Raw genomic sequence first — 24,427 nt, 5'->3', positions numbered from 1 at the left:
AGCATTAGATTGGATCTGCAGCCCAATCAGGGGGTCCAGCTCCTCCAGGAGGGCACATCCAAGCTTTGCTGTGTCTCCCAGCACAGTCTCAAGAACATGGAGGAGATACCAGGAGACCGCACGTTGCACAAAGGAGAGCTGAACAGGGCCGTAGAAGCGCATCAACCCATTAGCCGGACCGGTATCTGCTCCATTTTGCGAGGAGGAACAGGAGGAGCACTGCCTGAGCTCTACAGAATGACCTCCAGCAGTCCACTCGTGTGCATGTTTCTGACCGATCTGTCAGAAATAGATTCAAGGAGGGTGGCATGAGGGCCTGACGTCCTCTAGAGGGACCTGTGCTCACAGCCCAGCACTGTGCAGCTCGATTGGCATTCCTCAAAAAACTCTAGAATTGGCAGGTCGGCCGCTCGCGCCCCGTTCTCTTCACAGATGAGAGCAGGTTCACACTGAGCACATGTGACAGGCGTGAAACAGTCTGGAGATGCCGTGGTGAACGTTACGCTCCCTGTAACATCATCCAGCATGACAGGTTTTGCGGTGGGTCTGTGATGGTCTGGCTAGGCGTATCCTTGGAGGGTTACACAGTCCTCCATCTCCTAACGGTACCCTGACTGCTGTTAGGTACCGGGATGAAATCCTCAGAGCAATTGTCAGACTTTACCCTGGTGCAGTGGAACCTGAGTTCCTCCTGGGACAGGAATATGCCCGACCTTATGTGGCCAGAGTGTGTAGGCAGTTCCTGGATGATGTAGGCATTGATGCAATTGACTAGCCCTGACCTAAAACCAATTGACCACCTATGGAACATTATATTCATTGGTACTGATTTTGAATCCAGCACTTGTTGGGTTGATGATTTTGGTTAAAATCGAGCGTTGTTACATAATTTTGTTATCACGAAATTATCAATGTAATTTTTTTGAGCAGTGAGTCTATAAAATATTTGTAAATATAGCAATGACTCCATTAGATGTCATTATCAAACCCGGGTGGCAATGAAATGTAATTGCAGCTTGAGAATAATGTTTATTAAATAAAACTATAGAAAAAATAAAACACAAATATATAGAACTTGAATTAAGACAATAAAAGAATATGTAAAATATAATGCACAATCTTTCTGCATTGCTCATTCTGTAAAAAAAAGTTTTTATGTGAGCCAACAAACATTGATGCCGGTTTGTCTGTGAAAGGCTCATATCGCTTAATTTCTATCATTCACCAGATAAATCCGTCTGGCTCTATTAAGTAATATCCATCACATTACTAGGTTTTTGCCCTGAGCCACATTCTTCCATTTATAGCCGTTTTGTGTGGAGCTCTGAAGCTTCCTTAGATGCCAGTAAGGGAAGGGCCATGAGGCGCGTTGGAAAATGTGGGGATGACAGCTGCATCTGTTTATCATGTGGGGTACAATAGCACACCTTGAGAGGCAGCCAGCGCTCGCATTCTCACTGATCCTGGCTCCTGCGCAGTCAGCCAGAATTAATATACAAGGCAGATTCATATGTGGGCAGGATCAAAATCCAAGATGTGTGAGATCTATTCCACAGGCGCTGCACTTAACTGACGTACAACATGTGCACGTAATGGTAGAAAGCTGTGATGATTATCTTCTGGTCTCCCATGTCATATTTGGCATGTCAAGTAAACATTTCAAATGAATGTGACGGCAAAGCAAATGTGATATAATCTCATCACTAACCTTGCTTGATCAATTACAATTTGCGGGGGGGGGGGGGGGGGGGGGGCTGGTTTCACCCACAATCCATATTCCTGTCCACAGTTTTAAACAATTCCTTTGATCTAAAGGTGGCGGCAGAGGCAAACACAAGTCCTCTGCAAACCCGCACCCTACCTGCAACCACAGCAGTTGGCATTGAACCGACATGTTCCCTGCAATTATCTCTAAGTATAGGCAGACCTGATTCAACCAGTACCTGTAAGTGCCATGACCTGACCCATTCTGAAAGATGAAAACACATCGGGCCTAGTCTTCAGTCACTTTGTACAGAGTTTACATCACGGCTGGCCCTGAGGTCATTTTGCATGGTATACTGAACCAAACAAGTGTGCAAGACATCTCTGTTGATGCAATGCAATGTACCACAGATAACCAGTTTAACCATCTCGGTCCATTTATCCTTGTCATATTTCAGCCGCTGCCCAGACTGCTTTTGGTTATTTTTTGCGGGTAACCCATCACGTTCCCAACCAGACTCTGGGTGGCAGACATGTTAGAAAAGCAGCAATGCATAAGCAAAGGCAGGGAAGAAGAAATATCTTTGCAAGTAACTGTGGATATGGATAAACGGGGCTCTAACTGTAAACCCCATGCAGAGAGGCTGCCCTGAGAGCCTCTGTATATATATGTCAACACCATATCTCCATCATGGGCATCCAGCGACTGACTGGCCCTCAGACTGAAAACTGAGAATTCTGAATCCACCACAGGTGAGCACAGGTCAATTTGACAATCTACAGACCTCACTGTTAACAGTCGCCTCATGGAAAATTCATTACTTTAAATGAAAATTTCTCACAGTAACTTTTGATTAACCTGAGTGGCTGGAGTATTGCTTCTGAAAAATTAAATTCACCTCATTGTATTGGGAGAAACAGAAGTCTCAAAACCTGGCCACATTAACTGAAAATTATCTGCAGGTAAATTATCTTTACCTCAATTCCAGCTTGAGGAAAATGTTTACTGGCACAGAAAAGCTGTTTTCAGACATTAACTCCAGAAACTTTTGTCCAGGTATTTATTGAGGTTTGTTTTACACATGTGAAACACGCAGTAGCAGATTGTGTGGGTCAGACGCATGGGCAACAAAAGGAGCCTTTCTGGAACATTCAGATGAATGGTGGGGCCTTGGTAGAGCTGGCAGGAGGCAGGACATGATTAATACAATTTTGCTGTGGAATTCCTGTGTTTTGTTGATAGGAAGTCAACACCACACAGTGCCTCCAGGAAATTTTCAGGAAATGATGTAGGGTATTGTGACACCATCGGCCCTGTGTCATCAAGAGGTTTATATCCTGGCAAAACCTGGTCCTTTACTTCACAATCAGCAGCTCTGATTTGTTCATTGACTTTGCCCAAACGTCCGTGTTTTGGCCATTTTCTATATCGGTACTTTTGGAACATCTCGTTTGTCCCATCTACTTCGTCTCTGTCATGTTGCCAAGAGAACAAGCAAAAGCTATTTTTGAACTGTGCCGTATGAGCTCCCCTCAAAAACATTTAAGATCTATTATTTATTAAATGAAATATACACATCCATTAGTATAGACACTTCATGTTTTAAATGTCACAACAGGCAGGTGGACACTTGTGACATTATTTGAAGCTTAGGTGGTGAGACTGACAATGATAAAATGGTTCCCTGCTCACGAATATGGGAAATGGCCTTCCTCACATGTACCAACACACACCCATGCTGCTTGTGCCATTTCTGCAGGTGAAATACAACTCTGAAGGGCCTTTTGGTAAAAGCTGCACCTGAACTTCACTATTTTTTTCTCACTGGAATTGAGGAGAGACGCTTTAACCCCTGTTCAAAGCTTCCTGTCGCAGCGAATTCACTCACACCTCCTCCAAAACGAACCGTACATGATACTATAGGACAAATGCGGCAGAAACCTCTGATTCCTGATATGTTTTCCTGGAGCAGAGTTACTCAGCTGTCAAATGTAAACTGCTTGAGAATTAGCAAAGGCTGGTCATTACCATGGTTAGGTATAAAGATAATCACATTCAGAGATGAGATCTATACTTTTATAATTTTGACTGCTTAAATAGATGCTGTGGCTCTGTTGGCCCTGACCTATTGGGCCCCTTTGATATACTTGGCAGCTCCAATCAGTAATGCAGCCATAAAATATGAAACACAGATCTAATCGTTGCCTATGTTCAGCTTTAATGAACCAGTTGGCTTTACCTACCAATAGCAGAACACGGAACTTAAACGCGTTTTGGGGAATTCAGAAAAAGGCTGTGATAAGTTGTTTATAGAGGATGTAATGGAAGACTAAAGGTTGTAGTTTGTGGATTTTAAACAGTGTTTAAATGATCATATTTAGCGTGAATATATAGTTAAAGGGATAGTTCACAGAAAAAATTCACTTTAGTCCCTTAGTTTCAGGGGTAAACAGCGTTGTAGCCAAATCAATTACAATTGAAATAAATGGTTACCGATTCTTCAAACGTAAGAAAAACATAAAATGTCTCCATGCTGCTCCTGTGGTGTCATCCAAGTGTCCGTAATCCTCAACATTCAAATTCCACTCAAAACGTCATGTACAACATATTTCACCATGTCTAGGATAACAGAGCGTAGACATGGTGTAAAAGACACAGTTTCAAGTGGAATTTGAATGTCTGAGCTTATTGACAGTTGGATGACACAACAGGAGCAGAACGGAGGCATTTTACGTTATTTTGCTGTTGTTTATTCAAATTAAAGAAGTGGTCACCCTTTACTTATATTGTGTTGGATTTGGCCACAATGCTCTTTACCACTGAAACTCCTAAAGCGTTTTGTGGATTCAAACACTTCACCCACCCCTCCATCAGCATAGTGGTACGTGAGTGAATTTAAATCACTGAACTATCCCTTTGAAGTAATATGTGGCCAATGTTATTGGACTTGAATACACTTCCATTTATTCGACACACGTTTAAAGGTTCAGTGTGTGGAATTTAGTGACCTCTTGTGGTGAGGTTGCATGTTGCACTGAATACCACTCATCCCACCCTTCCCTTCCAAACACGAAAGAAAACATTTGGTAGCCTTTCGTTGTCATAAAAACTCAAAAGGTGTTTAGTTTGTCCAGTCTGGGCTACTGTAAAAAACATGGCAGCCTCCTTGGAGAGGACCTGCTCCCGATGTAAAATATAAAGTATTTAAATGTAAAGGGCCCTTTCTAGGGTAAAGAAAACTACAATTCGCACAATTTAGACGAAACACACCAGTGAAAACATCACTAGGATTATTTTAAATTCCATTTCTGCCAATAGATCCCTTTCACCTAAATGCTACACACTGAACCTTTAAGTGTAGTGCAGGCAGCATGTGTTGGTCTCCGGTGGAGTGTGGGACTCTTCGTGTGAACCTGCCTCAGTGACAGCCTCCAGCCCACCGAGCACGGCTCTGCTTTGTTATTCACCTGTAGGGCTTCAATCCGGCGCTAGGACCCAGGGTGCGCGATTCTCATCTCCAGCTGCTGCAGACCGAAAACTGGCAATAAGGGAAGATCGCGAGGACAAGCCAAGATTGCACAGTGAATTCATTCTACTTCAAAATCACATCCCCGGCCCCTCGCGGAAACCTGCGAGCAGACAACAATAGCTTGTTGCGCTGTGTGCGGGCGCTGTGTGGCCGGAGACGGGCTCGGAGCGCAAGGTAAGACGGTGCAATACCACGCGATTACTAATAACAAAGGCGTTACGGGCGAGCAGGGGGCATTAAAGGGGGCATTGCACAACGCGATCGAGGGCGAGCGAAAACTCTGCCAAACTTTGACCTGGATTATTGGTATTTTTCCAGCGGTCGGTGTCTCGCAGGACTCGCGGTGCACGTCTCGCTCCGCTCTCCCGCGGCATTATCATGTCGGCTCGTGTCACATGTAGCCAAGTTGTGCGCGGAGATGACACAGCCTGTGCGGGTCCTCTGTCCACGCTGTGGCGGCTGTGGATGCGGTGTGAACGCGGACACGGTCGCCACAGCATGCAAGTGATGCATTTCCCCCTTTTGAAACCATCCGCACGGAGCATCGCGTTAACCTGGCAAATACAGAGCCGCCCCCCCCCCCCCCCCCCCCCCTCCACACCACACACACACACAGACACCGGACTGCTCCCGCGGCAGGGCTGCCATCCTGCCTGCGGATTTGTTGGAGAATAATTCATCACTTCTGCCAAGATGGAAGGATAATGCGCTCGGTTCCCACTCCGCCGTCCTCCCCCAGCAGTGACCAGGTGAACCACCAACTTAGACGGGACATCCTTTCGCCGCCGGAAACCATGGCGGCCTAAATAGGGTCGATAATCTCCAGTGTGGCTCGCAGATAGATGGACCATGTATGTGCCCACTTTAAGGACGACATACTTCAGGGGGGGGGGCAGGCCTTCGAAATAAACAGTGTGCCTCCATGTGAGCTATCGCATTCATCTGAGTGCATGTGTCGAATACCGCATCCCTGCTCGACTAATGTATGATTGAAAGCATAACAAGTTATTTAAACCCCCCACAGCTTCAGTGGTGCGATGTGGAGCAAACTCGTATCAGATCGGCGAAGACCCCGAGCAGCCGGTCACTACCGGGATCGCCGAGGTCCCCGGGTTACCCCCGGCTCAGACACAATGCGATGTGTCAGTCGCCGACTTCTCGAGACTCCTGCTTCGTGCGGACACGGATCCTCCGCGTCCTGCGCTGCGTGTGAACTTGATCGGCGTTTCTCCCTCGGCTTCCCCACATTTCACGTTTGGCCATCTGTCAACGATTTCCCCGCTCGCACGCAGCCATTACTGCGCGAACGGCGAAGGGCACGTCGGAGGCTCTCGCACGCCGATCCACTCCCCGAGAGCGAAGCGGCGAAGTAGTTTGTGCCCGAGCTGCTCTCGGCTGGATGGACGGGGCTCGCTGCCCCTCCGCACCGCCTCGCTGGTGAGGAGGATCGACCTGGATCGAGCCCCCGGTGGTAAACAAACTCTTCTCGGGCACACGGCTTCGTCTGCCTCGCTGCGTGCGGACGGTTATTTCCTCAGCACCACAAGTGTTGAGAAAAGTAGGAAATGTGTTGGCCCGAAAGCGCTGGATACCCGGTGTAAACAGCAGGCCCGCACCGCTCTCTGGATCCAGGTAGGACAAGTGGCCTAATTACAGCAGAGTAACCTGCATGCTGCTTAACTACAGAGCCACAGTGTGATTATGGAGCAGGGGAGCTCGGGATCCTGAGGTTGTTTGTCTTTGGGGGGAGCATCCTGTGCCAAGAGGACTGGTGTGGTAAAACTTTTATCGGTTCGCCTGGGTCTGACTGGACATTGCAGATGTGTTGTCATTCCCCTCAAAACTACACACATGAGCTGTTGCACCTCAACTGTCCTCTGCTCCTCTCTCCCTGTGACAGCCAGGCAATGAAGGAAAAGACTGGGAATCTATTCAAAGTGAAGATGGAGGGAAAAGTTAGAAGTAAAAGGTTTTATTCAGACATAATATGAACATGGTTTGACCTCAGCGGAGGTTCCTCTGTACATCATTGAGACTTGTTTCTTTCCCTTGGCTCTTTGTGTTGTGGCTTTATAAAGTAGCCTGTCTGTCTTCAGTTGCGTTAAATGCAGATGTAGAACATGGATTATTGTCTTTTATATAGGCTGAACGCTTTCGTCCCTGAGTGGCTCACCTTGTCTTAATGTGTGGTAAGTCTGCCCCAGGACTATGGGTTACAACTGAAATTCAGTCATCTTGTCTTTAGAAACCCATCAGTATGAGTTCAGTTCAAATCTGAACTGACCAGGAAATGTGATTTTGACACACTGCACTAACACTATAGCGAATGGTGTTGAACTTAACATCTAGTGCAGAGTGAGTGAGTTTCTCTCTTTTTGCCCCTCATGCTGTCAAAACTCTGTGCAGGCCAAACCCAGGAAATGGTGAAAAGGGATCACATGGTGCAGTTGGGATGTGGTTGTCAATCATGAATCATGAAATCCGAAGGAGAAGGGATGTCATGTGTCTACACAAATTGTCTCATTTCATCTATTTTGGACAAATTGTGGGCCGTAGTATTTTTGTGAAGGACAATAACAATTTGAGGGCTTAGATAATGATCCAGAATTTACAGATTCCTATAAAATCGCTTCAGGTTTGCAGGGGCATGTACAAATACGTGTGCGTCCATTTAGTATCAGCCAGAGGAAACAGAGGGGGGGATGTTCAGGCTGCTTGTTGTCACCTTGTAAGCGAATGTGTTTGAATGTCAATGAAGTGATGGAGGTCAGTGCATGCATGGGGCCTGTGAGCCTCATGGGAAGTCAGTGAAGTTAAACCGATGGCATCTGCACAGATCACTAACTTATTTAAAGATAACATCGTTGCCAGTTTGGAAAATCCTGCACAAAAATCCCCCAGTCAAGGTTTTGTAGTGTTTCCCTCCATCTACTGGAAGCAGCTCCGTGTGTCCGCAGCCCTCCGCAGGCTGAGCTCAATCCCTCACACACCCGGACTTCCTCGTGTTAACTTCCCTGCAGCGGACCCATAACATCTCTCTTCCTCCTCCGGGTCTCTGTCTCTCAGACATCCCGTTGAGCGACCATCACCCACGGGTGCTGACTGCGAGCTGCCCCGCCTGACACCGGCGCACAACCCCGGGCTGTGTGACACTCGCAGCCTTCCTTGCTTCATAAACCCCGCTGCAGCTCCTTCCTCCTTTGCCCACACCACCCCTCTGTTATCAGTTTAGCGCACCGTTACACTCTTCTTTTTTTTTGGTCGCGATCCCCAATTCCCCTTGAGCGGCTGGAGGCCCGCGTTGCATGCCGGTACCTGCAGTCCTCCCCCCTCCCAGCCTCTCTAGCGTGTAATCCTGGGCGTGGATACCCGAGCACTACATCTCCCATGCTGGCCCCGTGCACCCTCCTGCCCCTCGCTCGCTCTCCCAGCAGACTGGGAGACCGGAGATACGGAACGGACTGTCTTGGCGACCCCCCCCCCCTCCATGCCCTCCCCTCCTCCTCCCTTTCTCCCCCTCCTGGACTTTTGAGAACCGTCGAGATCGGCGGAGGCGAAGAGGGTGGACTCGGCCGTAACCGAGTCGCGGCTGCATTGTCGTTTCCAACATGCCATCTGGACGAGCGGCTCCGTAAGTGTTTGTGTCATGAGACATCTTTTATTTTCACCTCGCCGGCAGATTATTCAGTAATTCCCAGAGAGGGAGAGGAGAGGGTCGTCCAGGGGAGCGGGAGGTGGGGAGGCGGAGAGGCTCGGCGGGTCGGTGGTGGCGGCGAGGGGGTTCCGTGAATGCCGTCCAACGCCGAAGTGTTTCAGTCCGTCCGAAAGGGGCCGGACACGGGCGAGCACTTTACGTCAGGTCGGCCGGGGATAAATAACAGTGCCCGCCTCAACATGTCCAAACCACCGGGAGCCACGCGAGGGATCCGCGGACACTCCGCTGCGCAGGGAGGCTGGGAGCTGGGAGCCTGGACCCGCGGTGATGGTGGTCAGTGTTTCGCCCTCTTTGTCGCGGCCGCCCCGGCAGCACAAGCAATAAGTTGTCGCCCTCCCCGCGGTGTGGTTGTCCAGCATGGCTACTTTCTCCATGTTTGTGGGGAAACTCGTTGCTCCATTGGTTCACACCCAGTATTGTGTGTATGTTAAACCAGGCGGAGTAGATGTGACTTGTCGGGGAAGGCAGATGAACCGGGACAGCCGTGGTCCGGAGTTAGTTTGAACCCGTGTTGACTCACCTCATCCGGCGGTGGAGAGGTGACACTCGGGACTCCGCGGACGCAGCCTCTCGGTGGGAGAACCCCCTTCAAACATCTGCCATTCACCGCGACACACTTCAAATCAACCCCCAACACCTCCGTGGTTTTTATTCGAGGATTAGACGGAGCCTGTACCCGGCCTTGTGGCCGCGTTTGCCCGTGGAGGGACGGGATCACCTGGGTGCCACACGCCGCCATCTCCACGGAGCACCCGGAGCTATCCAGAGTTTCTCCGTGCTGATGCTGTGCACCGGGGAGAGACGTGTTGTCTTTCGCGAGTGTCCCGATGTCCAAGCACAATTTGGGTTCACCGTGCACTTCTCAGATTTGACATTGGGACGTGTGTCTGTTGTGCTGGATAGACGGAGATCAGACCCGGAGGGGGGGTCGTTTGCTCTTTCATCGGGCTCCACTTTGTTCCGCTGCTGCCGCTGCACACATACACATCCACCGGCCTACACCACGCAGAGCGGAGGATGAATTCACATGTTGTTCTGGAGCAGATCGTAGCACAAAGACAAACTATGGCTGAAAGAACTGTTGTACACGGTGATGAATGCACCCCCCCCCCCCACCCCCTCCAGTCCACACTCGCAGATACCAGCACAGATCGGTGTGTCAGTCATCATGTGCATCGTCTCCGTTGAGGCTGAAACGTGATTTCATTCCCCCCATCAAAGCTCCGATATAGATTTTGTGCCTCGGCTCTTCCCCTTTCGTCTCATTTCCTTGCATACGCTCACCCTGCGCTCACCTCTTGCTCACATACTCCGCTGCTGTGCCCCGTGTGTATGAGAGTGATGCAAATGTTTGTTTTCACATGGCATCAAACTGATGTCAGTCATTACACGGTTTCCATTGAGGTTTTCATTCCGCTGTGGTGAAGAAGCCCTTTGTTTGAGTTTCACAAGTAATGTGTGGGGATTCGTGTCTAATTTGAGATAAGAATGATGAGCACTTAACATTATATGACCCCCCCCAATATTAAACCTGCATGTAACAGAGGTGGATGTGCTCATGAATTGTTATCTGTCCACTGATAGATAATCCTTAATTGTATAAGCAAGTAACAAAATCTTTGCTCGCTGTCAGTCACCCACTTTTCACGAGAGTGTTCAGGTTTCTATTATTGAAGCTGCCACTCACTCGTAAAAAAGATGATTTGAGCGATCATGGTTGATTGTGTCATGGATGGGTTACTGAATGAGCCTATCAGACCCGGGTCCCAGGCGGTCGAGGGCCCCTGAAGCACGAGCTTCGGTCTGAAGTCTGCTGCAAGCGTTTCTCATTGAGAAATCACAGGGCTGATTCAAAGCTAAGGATGCTCCAGTTGTGTTTTTAATCCTGACACTCTAACATCGAGAATCTGCTGATACAGAGACCGATCTCGTATTAATTTATTATCTCTTTGCTAATTTTTTCCCGTGGCATAGTTCAGCGACAGTAAACCTGCATTAAAGTTATTGAAGCCATTTAAATTCCCCCTCCACTCAAAAACGTGATCGGCTTATTGTTCCTTGATTTGAAAGTTTGACCTTCACTGTGCAGAATAATGTATGTGCAGAGTTTGGCACCAGAACTCTGTTTTCTCATTAATCTGCTGAAAGGGAAAGTTTCACTGTTTCTTTTTTCACTTCATAAGTCTGAGACATTCATGCACCAGCATGATTTGTGACATCAACACTACTTGGAGCCAATCACGGTCAAACGTGCAACTTATGTGATGTGGAAACATGTCGCCTCCAATGCACTTAAATAGAAAATTTATGGGCTTCTCATTGAAGTGAGAGGCAGCTTGCGTCCAACACTTGAAATGAACAATATTAGCATATTAATGGGACAAGGTGCATGTGGTGTCATCAATTCTTAACTAGTGACTTGATCTCTTTGGTCATATCAGACTCATAATCGTTGAAAGCAGTGTATTCTTGTTTCCTAAAAGCCGCCAGGAGGGGACGTTAAAATATCTTTGAAAGCAGATTAATCCCTACTCGACAAAAAATAACTTATATCACCGATCTGTTTTATACAGTTATTTTTATTATCTTGTATCATATGTTAGAGTGTGTGATTTCTACAAAGAGAAATCAGAGTGGATCTGTCGTGGCAGGAATGTTTGAAGAGGATTTAGACTGTGAAAGAAATGGTTTCAATAAACGACAGAAATTCACATGTTTCTACCCCAGCTCGTTGACTCATGATGCCTCCATGATGCATTAGGTCTCATTTCATCTATTGAATATCTCATTTTTAGTAAAGACGTTTCACATTATGGATTTTGAACACAGCTAGTTTGAATGTGTCCCTTTCCTGTGTGAAGCAAAATAAAACTAACAGAACAAACACGTTCCTAAGTCCATCACACTTCTCTCTGTTAACCCATATCACATCAGTGCTCCGAGGAAATTGTCGCAAATCTGCCTGCGTGTCTCAAAGACAGGAAGTTTTCAATTACCCAATGTAGGTTACCCTGAACCAATTACTGTTGCATAGGACACGGCTTATTCCTTCACGAGGGCTTAAATAAATGTCTTCTCTATAATTGAAACGACAACAGCACTAACAGTGATTACATTATGTGTTCTTTTTCTCTTTTGTTTTGCAGCGTATTACAGAATTTTGAGAAAAACTCGCCCGACTGACTCAGCTACCCCCAAGGCATGTTGTGTTAAAAAAACACCTATGCAGGTAATTGATTTATTATCATTTTTGCAGTTAGTTTGCTAGATTACAGCATTCGGTCCTCTTATCTAATTGACACTGGCCTAATTAACTTCTTTTATTGCTCAGGTGGATCCTACACTAATGAATGTAGTGGATGGAGGCACGGTGAGCAGAGAGATCAGTGCTCCAAGTAAAGCGTCCACTACTATGGTGGGAAATCCCCCCCAGACGTTACCCTCTGAGTTTAGAGGAGATGTTACCCTCAGTCAGCAAAACAAGACCACTCCAGCAACAGACTGTAAGACAGCGAAAGCCTGCCTGGACACTATCAATTACAACCACAGCCCGGAGCTTTCTTCACCTCAGCAGCCCAACAATGCGCCAGTGTCAGGCTCAGAGAAGAGAGCAGACAAAAGGGCAGAGGCCCCTAAACTCAAGGCTGACGCTGCGGCCGTTTTCCCTACTTCTCAGTGGTCAAGTGGAGTGAAAGTCGGCCGGGAGGACTCACTCACCCCCTGTCACAGCAATCTGACATCCAGTAAGAAGTCACACCCGCAAACACAATCGGTGCAAAGTGTTTCCCCTGGGTTTCAGTGCTCCGCCATGTTTAAACCAGCCCAGCCTGTTGCCTTTCTTCCTTCCACTAATTTCGCCTCGCCACTTTGTAAAATCACTCTTCCACCAGCATTGGGTCAGATTGCAGCGCTGAGAGAAGCCACAGCCAATCAGTTTCAGAAAGGAATTCAGCCTCAAAGTTCAGGTGTCGGAGGGACGTCGCTCATTCGGACCTATCCCTACCAGTTCTCTGTGGGCCGGTCACCAGCTAAAGATAAAAAAGCAGGCACATCAACCTCAAAACTTAAATCCAACCATTCATCGAGTAAGAACACCAAATCTGCAGGAGAGCATAAATCCTTAGCCTCAGTGGTAGCCTCACCAGCTATTGCACTACCGTTGCAGCACCCGTCATTAACCTCTGCAGCACCCACCCACTACACGCTATCTCCCACTGCTGCCATTTGCTGTGGCTCTGCACTTGCCAGCATCACCTCTCAAAGCAGACTTCTGAACCATGTGGAGAAAGGCAACAGCATAGACAAGACGACGATGGGCTCTCTTAAAACCGCACTTCCCTCCGCGTCAGAGGACCACACAGCTTGTTCCATTGAGTCAAGAGATGTGCCTCTTGATTTGTCCGCGAAATCCAAACGTCCAAAATGCATAAATGACCCTCCAGTTTCTCTGATGGAGCCTCATAGCACTGAGTCAAATCAGCGAGATTTTCTGAACTCAAAGAGGACTCATCCTTCAACTTACAGCTCTGCCGTGCAATACCCTATCCTACCCAATACCCACAGAAATGGGTCCCATCAAAAGCAAATAAATAGGCCTCAGAATCACCAGGTCCCAGAGTCCAAACCAACCTGGGGTAAGGGATCTGCACAAGACCCCATCAAAAACATCCCTGGGACTTATGTTGGTGTGGCAAGCCCCATACTGGCTTCTACTCTGCGGGGCAAAGACGGAAAGGGGACTTTTGCGGATGACTGTCAGAGTTTTGCGAAGCAGGAGTTTATATCTATAATAGACCAAGGAGAACATCTGGCCTCAGGAGGAAAGAAGCCATCCAGTCTGATGAAGGGCAACCAGCATGCTCACAGCGCCAAGCATGTTAAAAACACCAGCACAACCATAACTAAGAACTGTCCGTCTAAAGCAGCCCTAACGACTACCCTGTCAAGCTCTGCCAACGCCCAGAAGTCTGCACCGGGCAAAACAGCAGTGCCATGCTCGACCACTGTTGTCAGTCCAGCCTGGCAGCAGCCGTCTCATCATCCTAAAGCCTCCTCTGCTCAGAGAAAAATCACCCACGGATCCACAAAGACAAAGGGCAGCACAGGTACCGAGGGATCCAGGTTGCAGAGCGGTCATCACAGCCCGTCTAGTCAGGAGGAGGAGAAGAGGGAGAGAATGAAGTCTCCGCTGTCGAACCTCACGTCCATCGTGAAGCAGCAAGCGCTGGAAACGACAGCTCTGAGCGCTGAGGCTAATACTCAAGCTTCACCTGTTGCATCCAGAAAAGCTGATGTTCTCAAACCAATCGCGGGGAGTCAAGATACACAGGCTAAATTCCCACCTTACTGGTCTGTGGATAAATGGCCGGGTGTACCATCTCCAGAGGATTTAACTCACACAATGAAAAGACACGAGAAGGCGAACGCCACTGAGCCTCTGGAGAATAATACAGAGTTACGCACCAGTCAAGGGGAACAGACGGGACTACAAATGAAGAAAGGCTCTTCAAAGCCTGCTGGCCAGTCTCCTCTCTTCGGGAGCAAGGCATCAACAAACAAGAACAGGATGGAGAGCAAACTAGCCCAGGTGTTAGAAGGGGAGACAGTGAAGAAAGAAAGTGGGGCAGAAGACAGAGCTCCCAGAGACAAATTGGAGGGCATGGTGGCATCTATTCTTACAGGCCAGTTTGCGAGGGGATGCGACAAGTTTGAGAAAAAAACAAATGGAACCAAAGAGGAGTCGCCAGCCAAAGCAAAAGCTTCTGCCATCAAGCAAAAGAAGACGAGTCCTAAGAAACCAGTGAAGGAGAAGTCGCCCACAGAGCTGCCGTCGAAGAAGGCGGCAGGAAAGAAGAAGCAAGACGCAGAAAATACTCCGACCAAAGTGCCCAGCGCAAAGAAGGTGAAGTATCTATATGTTTAATATCTGCCTTCATTTCTCACAATCTCCCTTTGATAGAATTGTAGGAAAAATAATTAAGGTAGCAATCACCTTTTAAAGCCCTTAGCTGTTGAATCTGCCATACAGCGATCCCTTTTAATAACATTAATCCACAAAAAATGATGTATGTAATGAGTGTTTATTTTGAGTCTGTCAGATGCTCCATCTCATGAAAGCTCTCTGATCAATAGTGTCCAATACAGCACACTCACCCAGTCTCCTGTGTATTTCAGCAGAAGAAACAACCTGCACCTGTGTTGGAGCAGAGTCTATCGGCGAGAGAACTTTCCCCACAGAGTAAAGGGTCGATTCCAAAGGACAAGACCAGTCCCAGCAAGCTTGAGCAACCAACCCCGAAAAAAACAGGTACAGTCTTTGTTTTTGTTATCGTGACATTTAAGGCTCTGAAAAATCTCACAGCAGCAGCAACAATGTCTGTTATTTCCCGCAGATCATTAAGCTTGTGTTTGATAACTCTACCTTCTCAGAGTTTTAGCTCTGGAGATAACAGCCTGCAGCCCGACGTGTATTTAGCAGTTAGAAAATGTCTCACAGTCTCTGAAAGGCCTGTTTTTCATGTCTCTCTCATGATTCTACGCATAAACACTGGTGTGAGTGAAACAATCCACTGTGATTTAATCAGTTACAGATAGTGGCAGCAGTCCTCCTAGTGTGGAGACTCCAGTCTCTCTCAAAAGCTCCACCATTTCCCGGAAGGACACCGACGTTACAGAGAGCTCCTTCCCGAGACTGAGGAGAGGAAGACGGCGAGCCGATGAGGCTCGACTCGACCTCTGGGGCTTTGCGACACCTTCCCCTCCACCCCCACCCCCACCGATGCCTCTTCCACCTCCAACTTCCCCATCACCCCCTGTGACTCCTGCTCAACCCGTCCGCCGTCCGAGAGGAAGGCCCCGCTCGAACCCGCTGCCGGAGCGAGTGCATCAGGGCAAGGTCAAGTCATGTAGTGCAGAGGGCTACACCCCTGCTCATAAGAAACGCCGGCGATGTCGGAGCACAAAGTATCAGACTGGAGACTACATCACTGAGAAAGACAAGATGGAAGATGGAGATCACCCTGAGGAATCTGACTCCCTGAGGCGGGATAGTGGAACTCCAGCAGGTACGGCCTCTCAGTTTCTCTCCAAAGATCAGTAAAGATTTAATGAATTGTTTCTGGCCCAAGTTTTCATCAAGTCTGTTGGTAACAGATGAAAAGTATTTACAAAATTATAGTGCGAATCATAACATTTCAACATGGATTCTTATTTTTATCTTTGAACGATGCAGGGCTGAAATAAAAATGTAATTGAGCAACTAATTGTCACAAAAGTTTAATTAGAGCCTCAATGATAAGTTGGTTTAATTATTGATTATTAAATGGGTGATGTGTATGTTTTTGCAAATCGTTACAGAGCCAACGTCACCATTAAACAGCTCTTCAGGAAAACACAATTATTATTTACTTGCAGCTATTTAGTTAATTGATCAGTGGTTTGAGTTATCTGGTAAGAAATATCTCTTGTTTCAAATAACTTTAAAATAAACATGACGAGTTTTGGACTGCTGCTCAGACTGGGACTGAACAGCAGGTGGTGGATGTTCTTCATGAATTCTGTCATTTTAGAGACAACGTTCAATCTGTTCATTGTAAAAAAAGAAAAGCTGATTAGTTATATTAAAAATTACTGCATTTCGTAATGACAAAATAATGGTTATAATCCTTTAAACACACAGTTGGTAGCATTAGCTTGTAACAGTTTCACAAATAAGCCTGAGTTGTTCTCCTCTATAACTGTTATATACTAATCCTCCTTTGGCCGCTGACCAGACTAAGTGACAAAACATTTGGCTCTGCTGCCTCATGATGGGCATTTCTCATAATTTCTGACTTTTAATAGACTTAGTGATTATTCATTCTTGGAAAAATTATCTAATGAATGGGTCTGTACTGGCAAAAGCTGCAGCCCTGTTCAAGTCTGTTGACTAACTATTTCCTTAAGAAATTAATAATTTCCTGATTTAATCAACTTAAGCCACATGATATTTGGTGTCACTGAGTCTTCGGAACTAGAAATAACGCATTGACCCATTTACCAGGTTTGTGTACACGTTCAAACATTATTACTTTTTTAAATCAGACCAAAGATGACTAAGCTTAAAAGCTCAGATGCTCACAGTTTGTGTGGCCTAAAATGCCTGAATGTTTGATTAGATAAATATCAAAACAAAATTGATTGATATTTTTAATAATTATATAATTTGCATAAGCCTCGGATCATTAGGGATTTCTGGGCCCAGAGTGTGTTCATAAAAATATCAGTTCAGACTTTCGGTTAGTCAAAACGAAAGCGTAGCCTCTGTAATTAAATAGACACTAACACATTTTTTTTATGAGCATATACATCTTCATAAAATTACATTGGAAAGGGTTTAAAAGAACATTGTTAGACCCTTTGAAACTAGAGTATACATATACATACATAAGCGTATGATAACAGGCTGAGTTACAGAGTATGCAGTGAACATGAAGTGAACATACATGCATTAAACTCTCAGATCCAAGTCACACGTACACAGAGGAGGCAGCTGTCAGACCGAGGTCGACCCGCTCGCTGAGAACTGAATGCCCGTTGCCAGAGGAAAGAACTGGTATTATGATGAGGCCTGTCTGTCTATCGTGGACAGTAATAACTTTATTGATAATTTAATGACCCGTGGTGGGATTTCTCCTTGTGCTGCTGATGGCCAGTCCGAATAACAATGACAAATGAGTCATCATATGGAAGAGAGTGACTCTACAATGAAGTAATGATACTAAACTCAAATTTAGAGATCTCATAAGTTCAATATGACGCTGTGGTAGGACAGATTGGACTAAAGCAGGCTGTCACAGTGTAGGTGATGAATGAGAAACACTGTATGACAAATGCGGTGTATATCAAGAGAGTTTCCATGTTCTTAGATGACGATGATTGGTGCAGGAAGTACCGTCTGATGCCACTTCGGCACAAACTCCTATAATGTTTTGTCATCACAGATCCACAAGGGGATCAGTGTCCGAGTCCCACTGACTGCAGCCCGGAGCCTCCTCCACGTAAATCCTCCTTCACCCGCTCAGGATCGGTCCGCTACCACGAGGGCGAGGTGTCTCCGGAGCGCAGCGATAAACCTGCAGGGAAGAGAAAGTTCAAAAGCAAGCATTTAGGTGACAACGAAGAGCCGAAGGTAAGTCACCTGCTGATGCTTCCTGATGGATAACAGTTCATTAGAACTCATACAGTGTTGATTGATGTATGACAGGGTGTACCACGTATATATAAGCTTACAGTGCCCCCCTGTGGCTAGACATATGCCATTTGTGTCACATATGTAATGGCAGCTTCTTTGTTACAGCACAGGTCTTTGACAAGTGGAACCTGTTGCCATATCCCAGCATCACAAGAGCTTCTACTTCACCGTGTCCTAATCAATGAATCATTATTTCAGATTAAGATTAAGACCAAACGCAGCAGCTTGGGCAAGCGAGGTGCCTCACTCGCCCTGGGTGATCGTGGTGTTGATGTAAAAAGGACGGAAAGCCCCCCTCCCACTCCCAAAACTTTGCCAGCATCGCCATCCAATAAGAAAGCCTCATCAGGAAGAAGCAGTGGTTCAGAGTCTCCTCCCAAGAGAGTGATTCCTCCAGAGGTTCGACGACTTATCGTCAATAAAAACGCTGGGGAGACTTTGCTGCAACGCGCCGCTCGCTTGGGCTATCAGGTAAAATCCCACTTTTTTAAAACATTTATCTCCAGTAGCCACTGTACGTCTTCGAGACTTATGACACTGTCCGCGTGTCCTTCCTCTGTCCGCAGGATGTGGTTCAGTACTGTCTGGAGAAGGACATCAGGGAGGTGAATCGCCGCGACAACGCTGGTTACACAGCTCTGCATGAGGCGTCCTCCAGAGGCTGGACTCAGATAGTCCAGATCCTGCTGAGACATGGAGCCGACGTGAACTGCAGCGCCCAGGACGGAACACGGTGAGATCACAGGATGCATGATTCAGCGTTATGGTTGTGATAAATAGATAGATTTATAAAATAATGTATACATGTTAAGAGAGCCATTGGTTATTTGTAAACAATGTACGTTTAATATCCTTATATATTTTATATTTATTAACATCAGAAATTATCAAAGATCAAATACCCAGGTCTGTTTGGTTCCTGTTGCGTTTTCTGTCTGAAACAGAGGTTGTTCATTTATTTTAATATCTAAATTCCTTCCTTTTTCTTTGGGGGTTATAGAGTAGTTGTTTAGCACAAAAAATTATGAATACTCACATCCTCAGTGGGAGGCTGTATGTTCATGTCTCGTTGTTCCTTCCACTAGGCCTCTTCATGATGCAGTTGCGAGTGACAACCTTCCAATAGTCTGGTTGCTTCTAAACCACGGAGCAGACCCGACTCTGGCCACCTACTCTGGACACACACCAGTCAAACTGGCACATAGTCTCGGCATGAAGACTTTCCTCACAGGTACAACTATTATTTTCCTCTTTTTTCCATCATTGGATGTAATGTGACGTAATCATTGGAACTTATCTTTGGATAAATTGAAACATTCCCCCTCCTCATTAGGGTATTTAAGTTAAAACACACTAAAGTCATTCCTCCCATCATCAGCAGTCACTTAAGACACTGTTCACAACAGGCTGGGACAAAGCTTCTTGAATTGTTTCATTATCACAATTCAGGCAGTGTCTCAACACATAAATAAACTGTGAACATTCCCATCACAACACATTAACAACAGTGAGTCGTAAAATCTTCCATCCACGTTGAACTTGACATTAACGATTTGAGACGACAGCAGAGTAAAAGGTGGAGCTCACCTTCATGAGGCTTGAATGACTTCACATCTACAGCTCAAGTCACATTGTGTGGCTGTTTCATTGTTTCCAACATCCTTCTTTATGTTTTTATCTCTTTGAAAAACAATCTGATTTGTTACTTTCACATACGTCTTCTCACTTTTCTCATCATGAATTTCTTCTTGGCTCTGAAAGATACACAAGCATTAGGATTATGACGATCATGAATTCAGTATCAGTAAAAACATGCATACTTAACTTGGGTCAGCGTTTAATACAAGACTGTTTCTTTTCCAGAATATTTCACAGAACTTGAAGGTCGAACTGAACAGGACTCCAGTTTACTCTGGGATTTCTACAGCAGCTCACTGTTTGGTAAGAAACCTTCACACATGTTAATTTATCTGATCTGATTGTCTCTCTGTTTGTCTTTGTCAATCAAAATCTCTGTTTGAATATTTAAATGTGGTGTTTGAAAGGCGGTTGTTAGCTCATTCCTCAACCGTCAGTGAGCCCGACGAGTTGAGGCTTGTCGGAGAAGTTAGTTTGAAGGCTGGGCTTGGGCTCGGTTTGCCTCTTGCAACAGCCACAGGGAACCAGGGGAAGAAAAGCAAGATTCCATCTGAGTGGAGGAAGAGAAGGAGACGTTCACTGTTTTCAGACATGAAAGGCAAAGTTCAGGTAAAGTCTGGACCGAGTTCTCCGGACTTTACTCAAACTTTGACTTAACACATCCACAACACAGCTGGAGGTTCTCTGCACACACACACACACGTTTACAACAGCAACAAATCCTCCACGTTATTCTGGTGAGAGGTGGAGCAGCCGGGTGGAGCAGACAGAGGCAGGAAGTGACGTATTCATCGTGATCATGTTTACACACCCGATCACCTTCTTCAGCTCTTAAAGTCACAAATTGTCTTTGTCGGTTTCTTGAATGTGCTTCTCACGGCTTTTTCACTGGGAGATATTTGTTATCTTTTTTTCTTTTTTTTCTAATTTTTGCCCCTGTCACATGTGCCTGTCACAACAATCCCCACTCCAATCCCCCAGTGGAGTGAATCCACTGGGGGATCCCCCGCTGTTTCCTCACATAGAATTCCCCTGACTTTCTATAGATTTTATACCTGGAGGCCAGGCGGAGAAACTCTGTAGAAACTGCGGAGGGTCTCCCTCTGACATTTTCTTTCACACATGCACCTCCTCCGGAGAAAATACAGAGGTTCTGCAGTTTTCTGTTTGAAAGCAGCTATAGAGAGGAGGTTAATATGGTGTAGAATCAAAAGGTTCAATGTTTTTAATTACAACTAGAAAAATTTAGGACAAATAATCTTTTATTCTTTGTCAAAACTTCTTGAACTACTAAAATATTAAAGTTACACCTAAATATTTAACCTAAAGTAGAAAAGAAGAACAAATCTCCACCAAAGTACATTAAGTCATGAAAGAAAATCTATTTCCTCTCATGTCGAGTGTTTGCAGGTTTTACAGTTAACGCTTCTTCTGCACTTAAAGGTCTATCACTTTTTTCTTGAATGAAAAATAACTTCCACAAGTTAATGAGACGCAGAATATGTGTCTTGTTTTATGTCTCTGCGTAGGATGCACTTAACTTCAACTCAGAGTTTGTTTTCCATAACTGATCAGCATCGCCAGAATCACGGAGGCTTCATTATAGTTGGTGTGACTTTAAAGTCCACTAGGGGGCGTCCTTTCCATGAGCATCACAGCAGCGCAGCCGTGTGTCCGCTCCATCTCTCCTCACCTCAGAGTTTCTCTCCACAGAGACGGACAAGGAGCCATGTTGGGACTTCCTGCTGTCGGAGCAGAACCAGGAGCTGGAGGAGAATCTGCCAGTGAAGACCGAGCACGACTCGGACAGAGACTGTCTCCTGTTCGAGTTCTCGTCTGAGCCGCTGCTTCCCTGCTTTCACGTCCAGGTGTCACTGACACAGGGGTGAGTCCAGTCATCGTTAGTACAATCAATTCAAACCAATTCCTTATAACAAGTTAATTTAATAAGATTCCAATCAACATCTGCGTCCAGTCGTGCAGTAATTGCTGATTTTTGGAACCTGATAACTTTATGAATTGTGTTAAAGTGAGTCTGATATTTTTAACTGGAGTTAAGACTGTTTACATTTAGCATGATGCTGTGACACTCCCCATATACATTTTTGTATTCTCAGTTTTGATGTAATATCACAATGTTTTCAGATATGGGACCAATTTTAAGTTATTGAAGATGAGAGTAGATACTGATCGCACTGACTCATCTGTGCTTTGCATTACCTGTATTGTACAACATTGTTTTTGCTGCCTACATTACTTTTCATGGAGTTTGTTGTGGTTATGTAGTTTACACAAGAATCATAAAAACAACAGTAACACTGTTAAACAAAAAACCGCAGCTCAGATCGACAAACAAGATTTTTCAGGATGTTTAGGAGACAGAAAGCATCTGCTTGGTTTTAATAGAATATGCAGGAGCACACATGTTCTTTGATTTTCTTTGAGTTAGAATAAAGAAATTAGATAGATACATGTCATGGTACCCAAAGATTCCCAGACTTTTACACAAACAAACAGTATTGGGCCGTAGTATTTAACTCTGTTAATGTTTCACCAAATCTTTTCTGTTTTGGTTCTCTCCCCCAATAACCTTATGTTGTCATTTCTCTCTCACGCAGCTTTTGCAACTGGTTCCTCCTGACAGACGTCCTGAAGCGCCTGAAGATGTCTGCGCGGATCTTCCGGGCGCGTTACCCTCACCTGGAGGTGGTGACTTTGCCGCGAGCCGAGCTCTGGAAACAGGTGTCGGTCAGCCAGGTGAGCTCGGCTTTGGCTTCACCCTACAGAGGCAAGAACAAAGATGAGGAAGACAAGGAGGAGAAGGAGGAGGAGGAGGAGGAGGAGGAAGGACTAGTTGAACTGGTGCGCTGTGTCCCGGAAATCCAGAGACTACTGGGCTCTTCCATTCACATCCTGCAAGAAGATGACGAAGAGGAGGAGGAGGAAGAGGAGGAAAAGACACTGACAAACACAGGGAAGCCTCACAGCCGGTAGCCTCCGCTGCATCGCACTTCTCCATCAAGTACTTTGTGCAGGCAGCAGCTCAGAGGAAACCTTTCCGTCCATTGTAGCGAGCGTCAGTGATTTGAATTCCAGCTACGGCAACAGCTCGACACTCCACCGATAACCTTTGACCTCAGACAGAAGGTGACTAAGAGAGCACCACACAGGAGTGGTCTGTGCAGGAAAGCAGCTTTCAGGTTCCTATCTATAGGTATATTTGAATAAATGAGAACTATTGAGCAAACCGTTTTTTATGGATAATGTATGTACATGGTAGTGTATATGTATATCTTGCCATCAGGGGAAAAACTCATTTGATTATAAAAACAGATTTTTGTGGCAAGGACCGAATTACGTTTCACTTTTTGTTCTGAGTTTGTTCCTGAGGGGAAAGCGATATTTTTTTGATGGGAGACTTTGATCTTGATGAACTCTTGTTTAAAGCTCAGACTCTCGAGTCAGGGAGGAACGGACATCTGTCGACCTGTGAGACCTGGAGACCTGCAGAGGAGCGACCACGGCACATAATCATCAATTACAGCCATGCTTTCCATTTTCTTTCTTTCTTCTTTTTCGACTTCATCACGCTCCAGATATCGTCACTGGATGGACCTAAGAGGTTGCTTCATCTTTCCTCCACATTTCACTGAGGAAACCTGGGTCAACTGTCCCAGGACCTTTTGAGATTAAGTTTGTTTCCAGAGCCGGACAGAAACAGATGTAGTGTTCTCCACTCTCTCCTGAACTGAAACAGAATCCTGTGGATCTCTCAGAGGAAGCGTTGGATCCAAGGAGCTGACACGCCCCCGTATCTGCAGCCACGTCCGCCTCCCACGTCCCCACGTGCTGTTGATCCTAGAGTGCTTTGTGTTGCAGTATTTTCTCTACACTGTTTGTTGTGCTTTATTTAATAGTCATTAATATATTTGACCTCTTGTGTATCTGACAAGCTTATCTATGAAAAAAAAAAAAAAAGTTGCTTTGTATGGTTGGTGCTTCATTTTGAAAATGTACTTATTAGGATCCCTTTATTCTGAGATTTTCCTCCCTGGTTCAAAAACAGTATTTCAAAACCGCAGGAGTACAGTTTTATTGTACTGGTGCTATGATAGATTTTGTGTTGACAATCAATGAAGTTTTTGGTTTGAAGTCACAAACTAATAAAAAGATATTTAAGATGAAGAGACTTACGGTGTAAAGAAAAGTATAGTTTAGTTAAAGAGCAGCAGGACACGGCGAGACTGAAATACTTTTATTTGATTCTTTTATAAGAAATCAACAAGAATAAAGCATGATTGTGAATCAGTTTAATCTCTTTGTTCTGTCCGTTTACCATAATGAATTCAAGTGTTCATGGTGTAAAGCTTCCTCACACGTTTTTCCAGAATATCTCTCTGGCCGAATTTTTGCGAATAGGTATATTCATGAAGTATTTCACTGTATTTTTAACACTTCTGAATCAGAAGGATGATAAACAAATACTATAAATCGGCTTCGCCATGGTGCCGTAGTTCAGGGCTCATATGTAAAGTCATGAGGCCTCCAGTTTCCCATCATCCCCTCTGCTCTCCTCCAATCTGTCCCCACCCTCAAGATATTGAATAA

The 24,427-nt window shown here is 45.7% G+C and overlaps 1 protein-coding gene across 3 annotated transcripts; it reads left to right on the top strand.

The window, feature by feature from the left end:
- Positions 1-5,277: 5,277 nt before the first annotated feature.
- On the top strand, positions 5,278-24,128 carry bcorl1 (BCL6 corepressor-like 1). Of its 3 annotated transcripts, none has more exons than XM_062394042.1 (12): positions 5,278-5,408; positions 12,096-12,178; positions 12,281-14,851; positions 15,124-15,256; positions 15,534-16,013; positions 17,931-18,118; positions 18,380-18,652; positions 18,748-18,914; positions 19,267-19,412; positions 20,045-20,122; positions 21,533-21,704; positions 22,438-24,128. In XM_062394042.1, exons 2-12 carry the CDS (start codon positions 12,173-12,175, stop codon positions 22,811-22,813), a joined length of 4,590 nt encoding a protein of 1,529 aa, XP_062250026.1. In that variant the 5' UTR covers positions 5,278-5,408; positions 12,096-12,172; the 3' UTR covers positions 22,814-24,128. The 3 variants fall into 3 exon arrangements, with proteins under 3 accessions (XP_062250026.1, XP_062250024.1, XP_062250025.1); XM_062394040.1 differs by lacking the exon at positions 5,278-5,408 and adding an exon at positions 8,554-8,865; XM_062394041.1 differs by lacking the exon at positions 5,278-5,408 and adding an exon at positions 8,555-8,865 and having other exon boundaries at positions 15,127-15,256.
- Positions 24,129-24,427: the final 299 nt, after the last annotated feature.

The sequence above is a fragment of the Platichthys flesus genome, chromosome 8 (genome assembly GCF_949316205.1).
Source record: "Platichthys flesus chromosome 8, fPlaFle2.1, whole genome shotgun sequence".
NCBI classification, from domain to species: domain Eukaryota; kingdom Metazoa; phylum Chordata; class Actinopteri; order Pleuronectiformes; family Pleuronectidae; genus Platichthys; species Platichthys flesus.
This window is presented reverse-complemented; position numbering and strand designations above follow the sequence as displayed.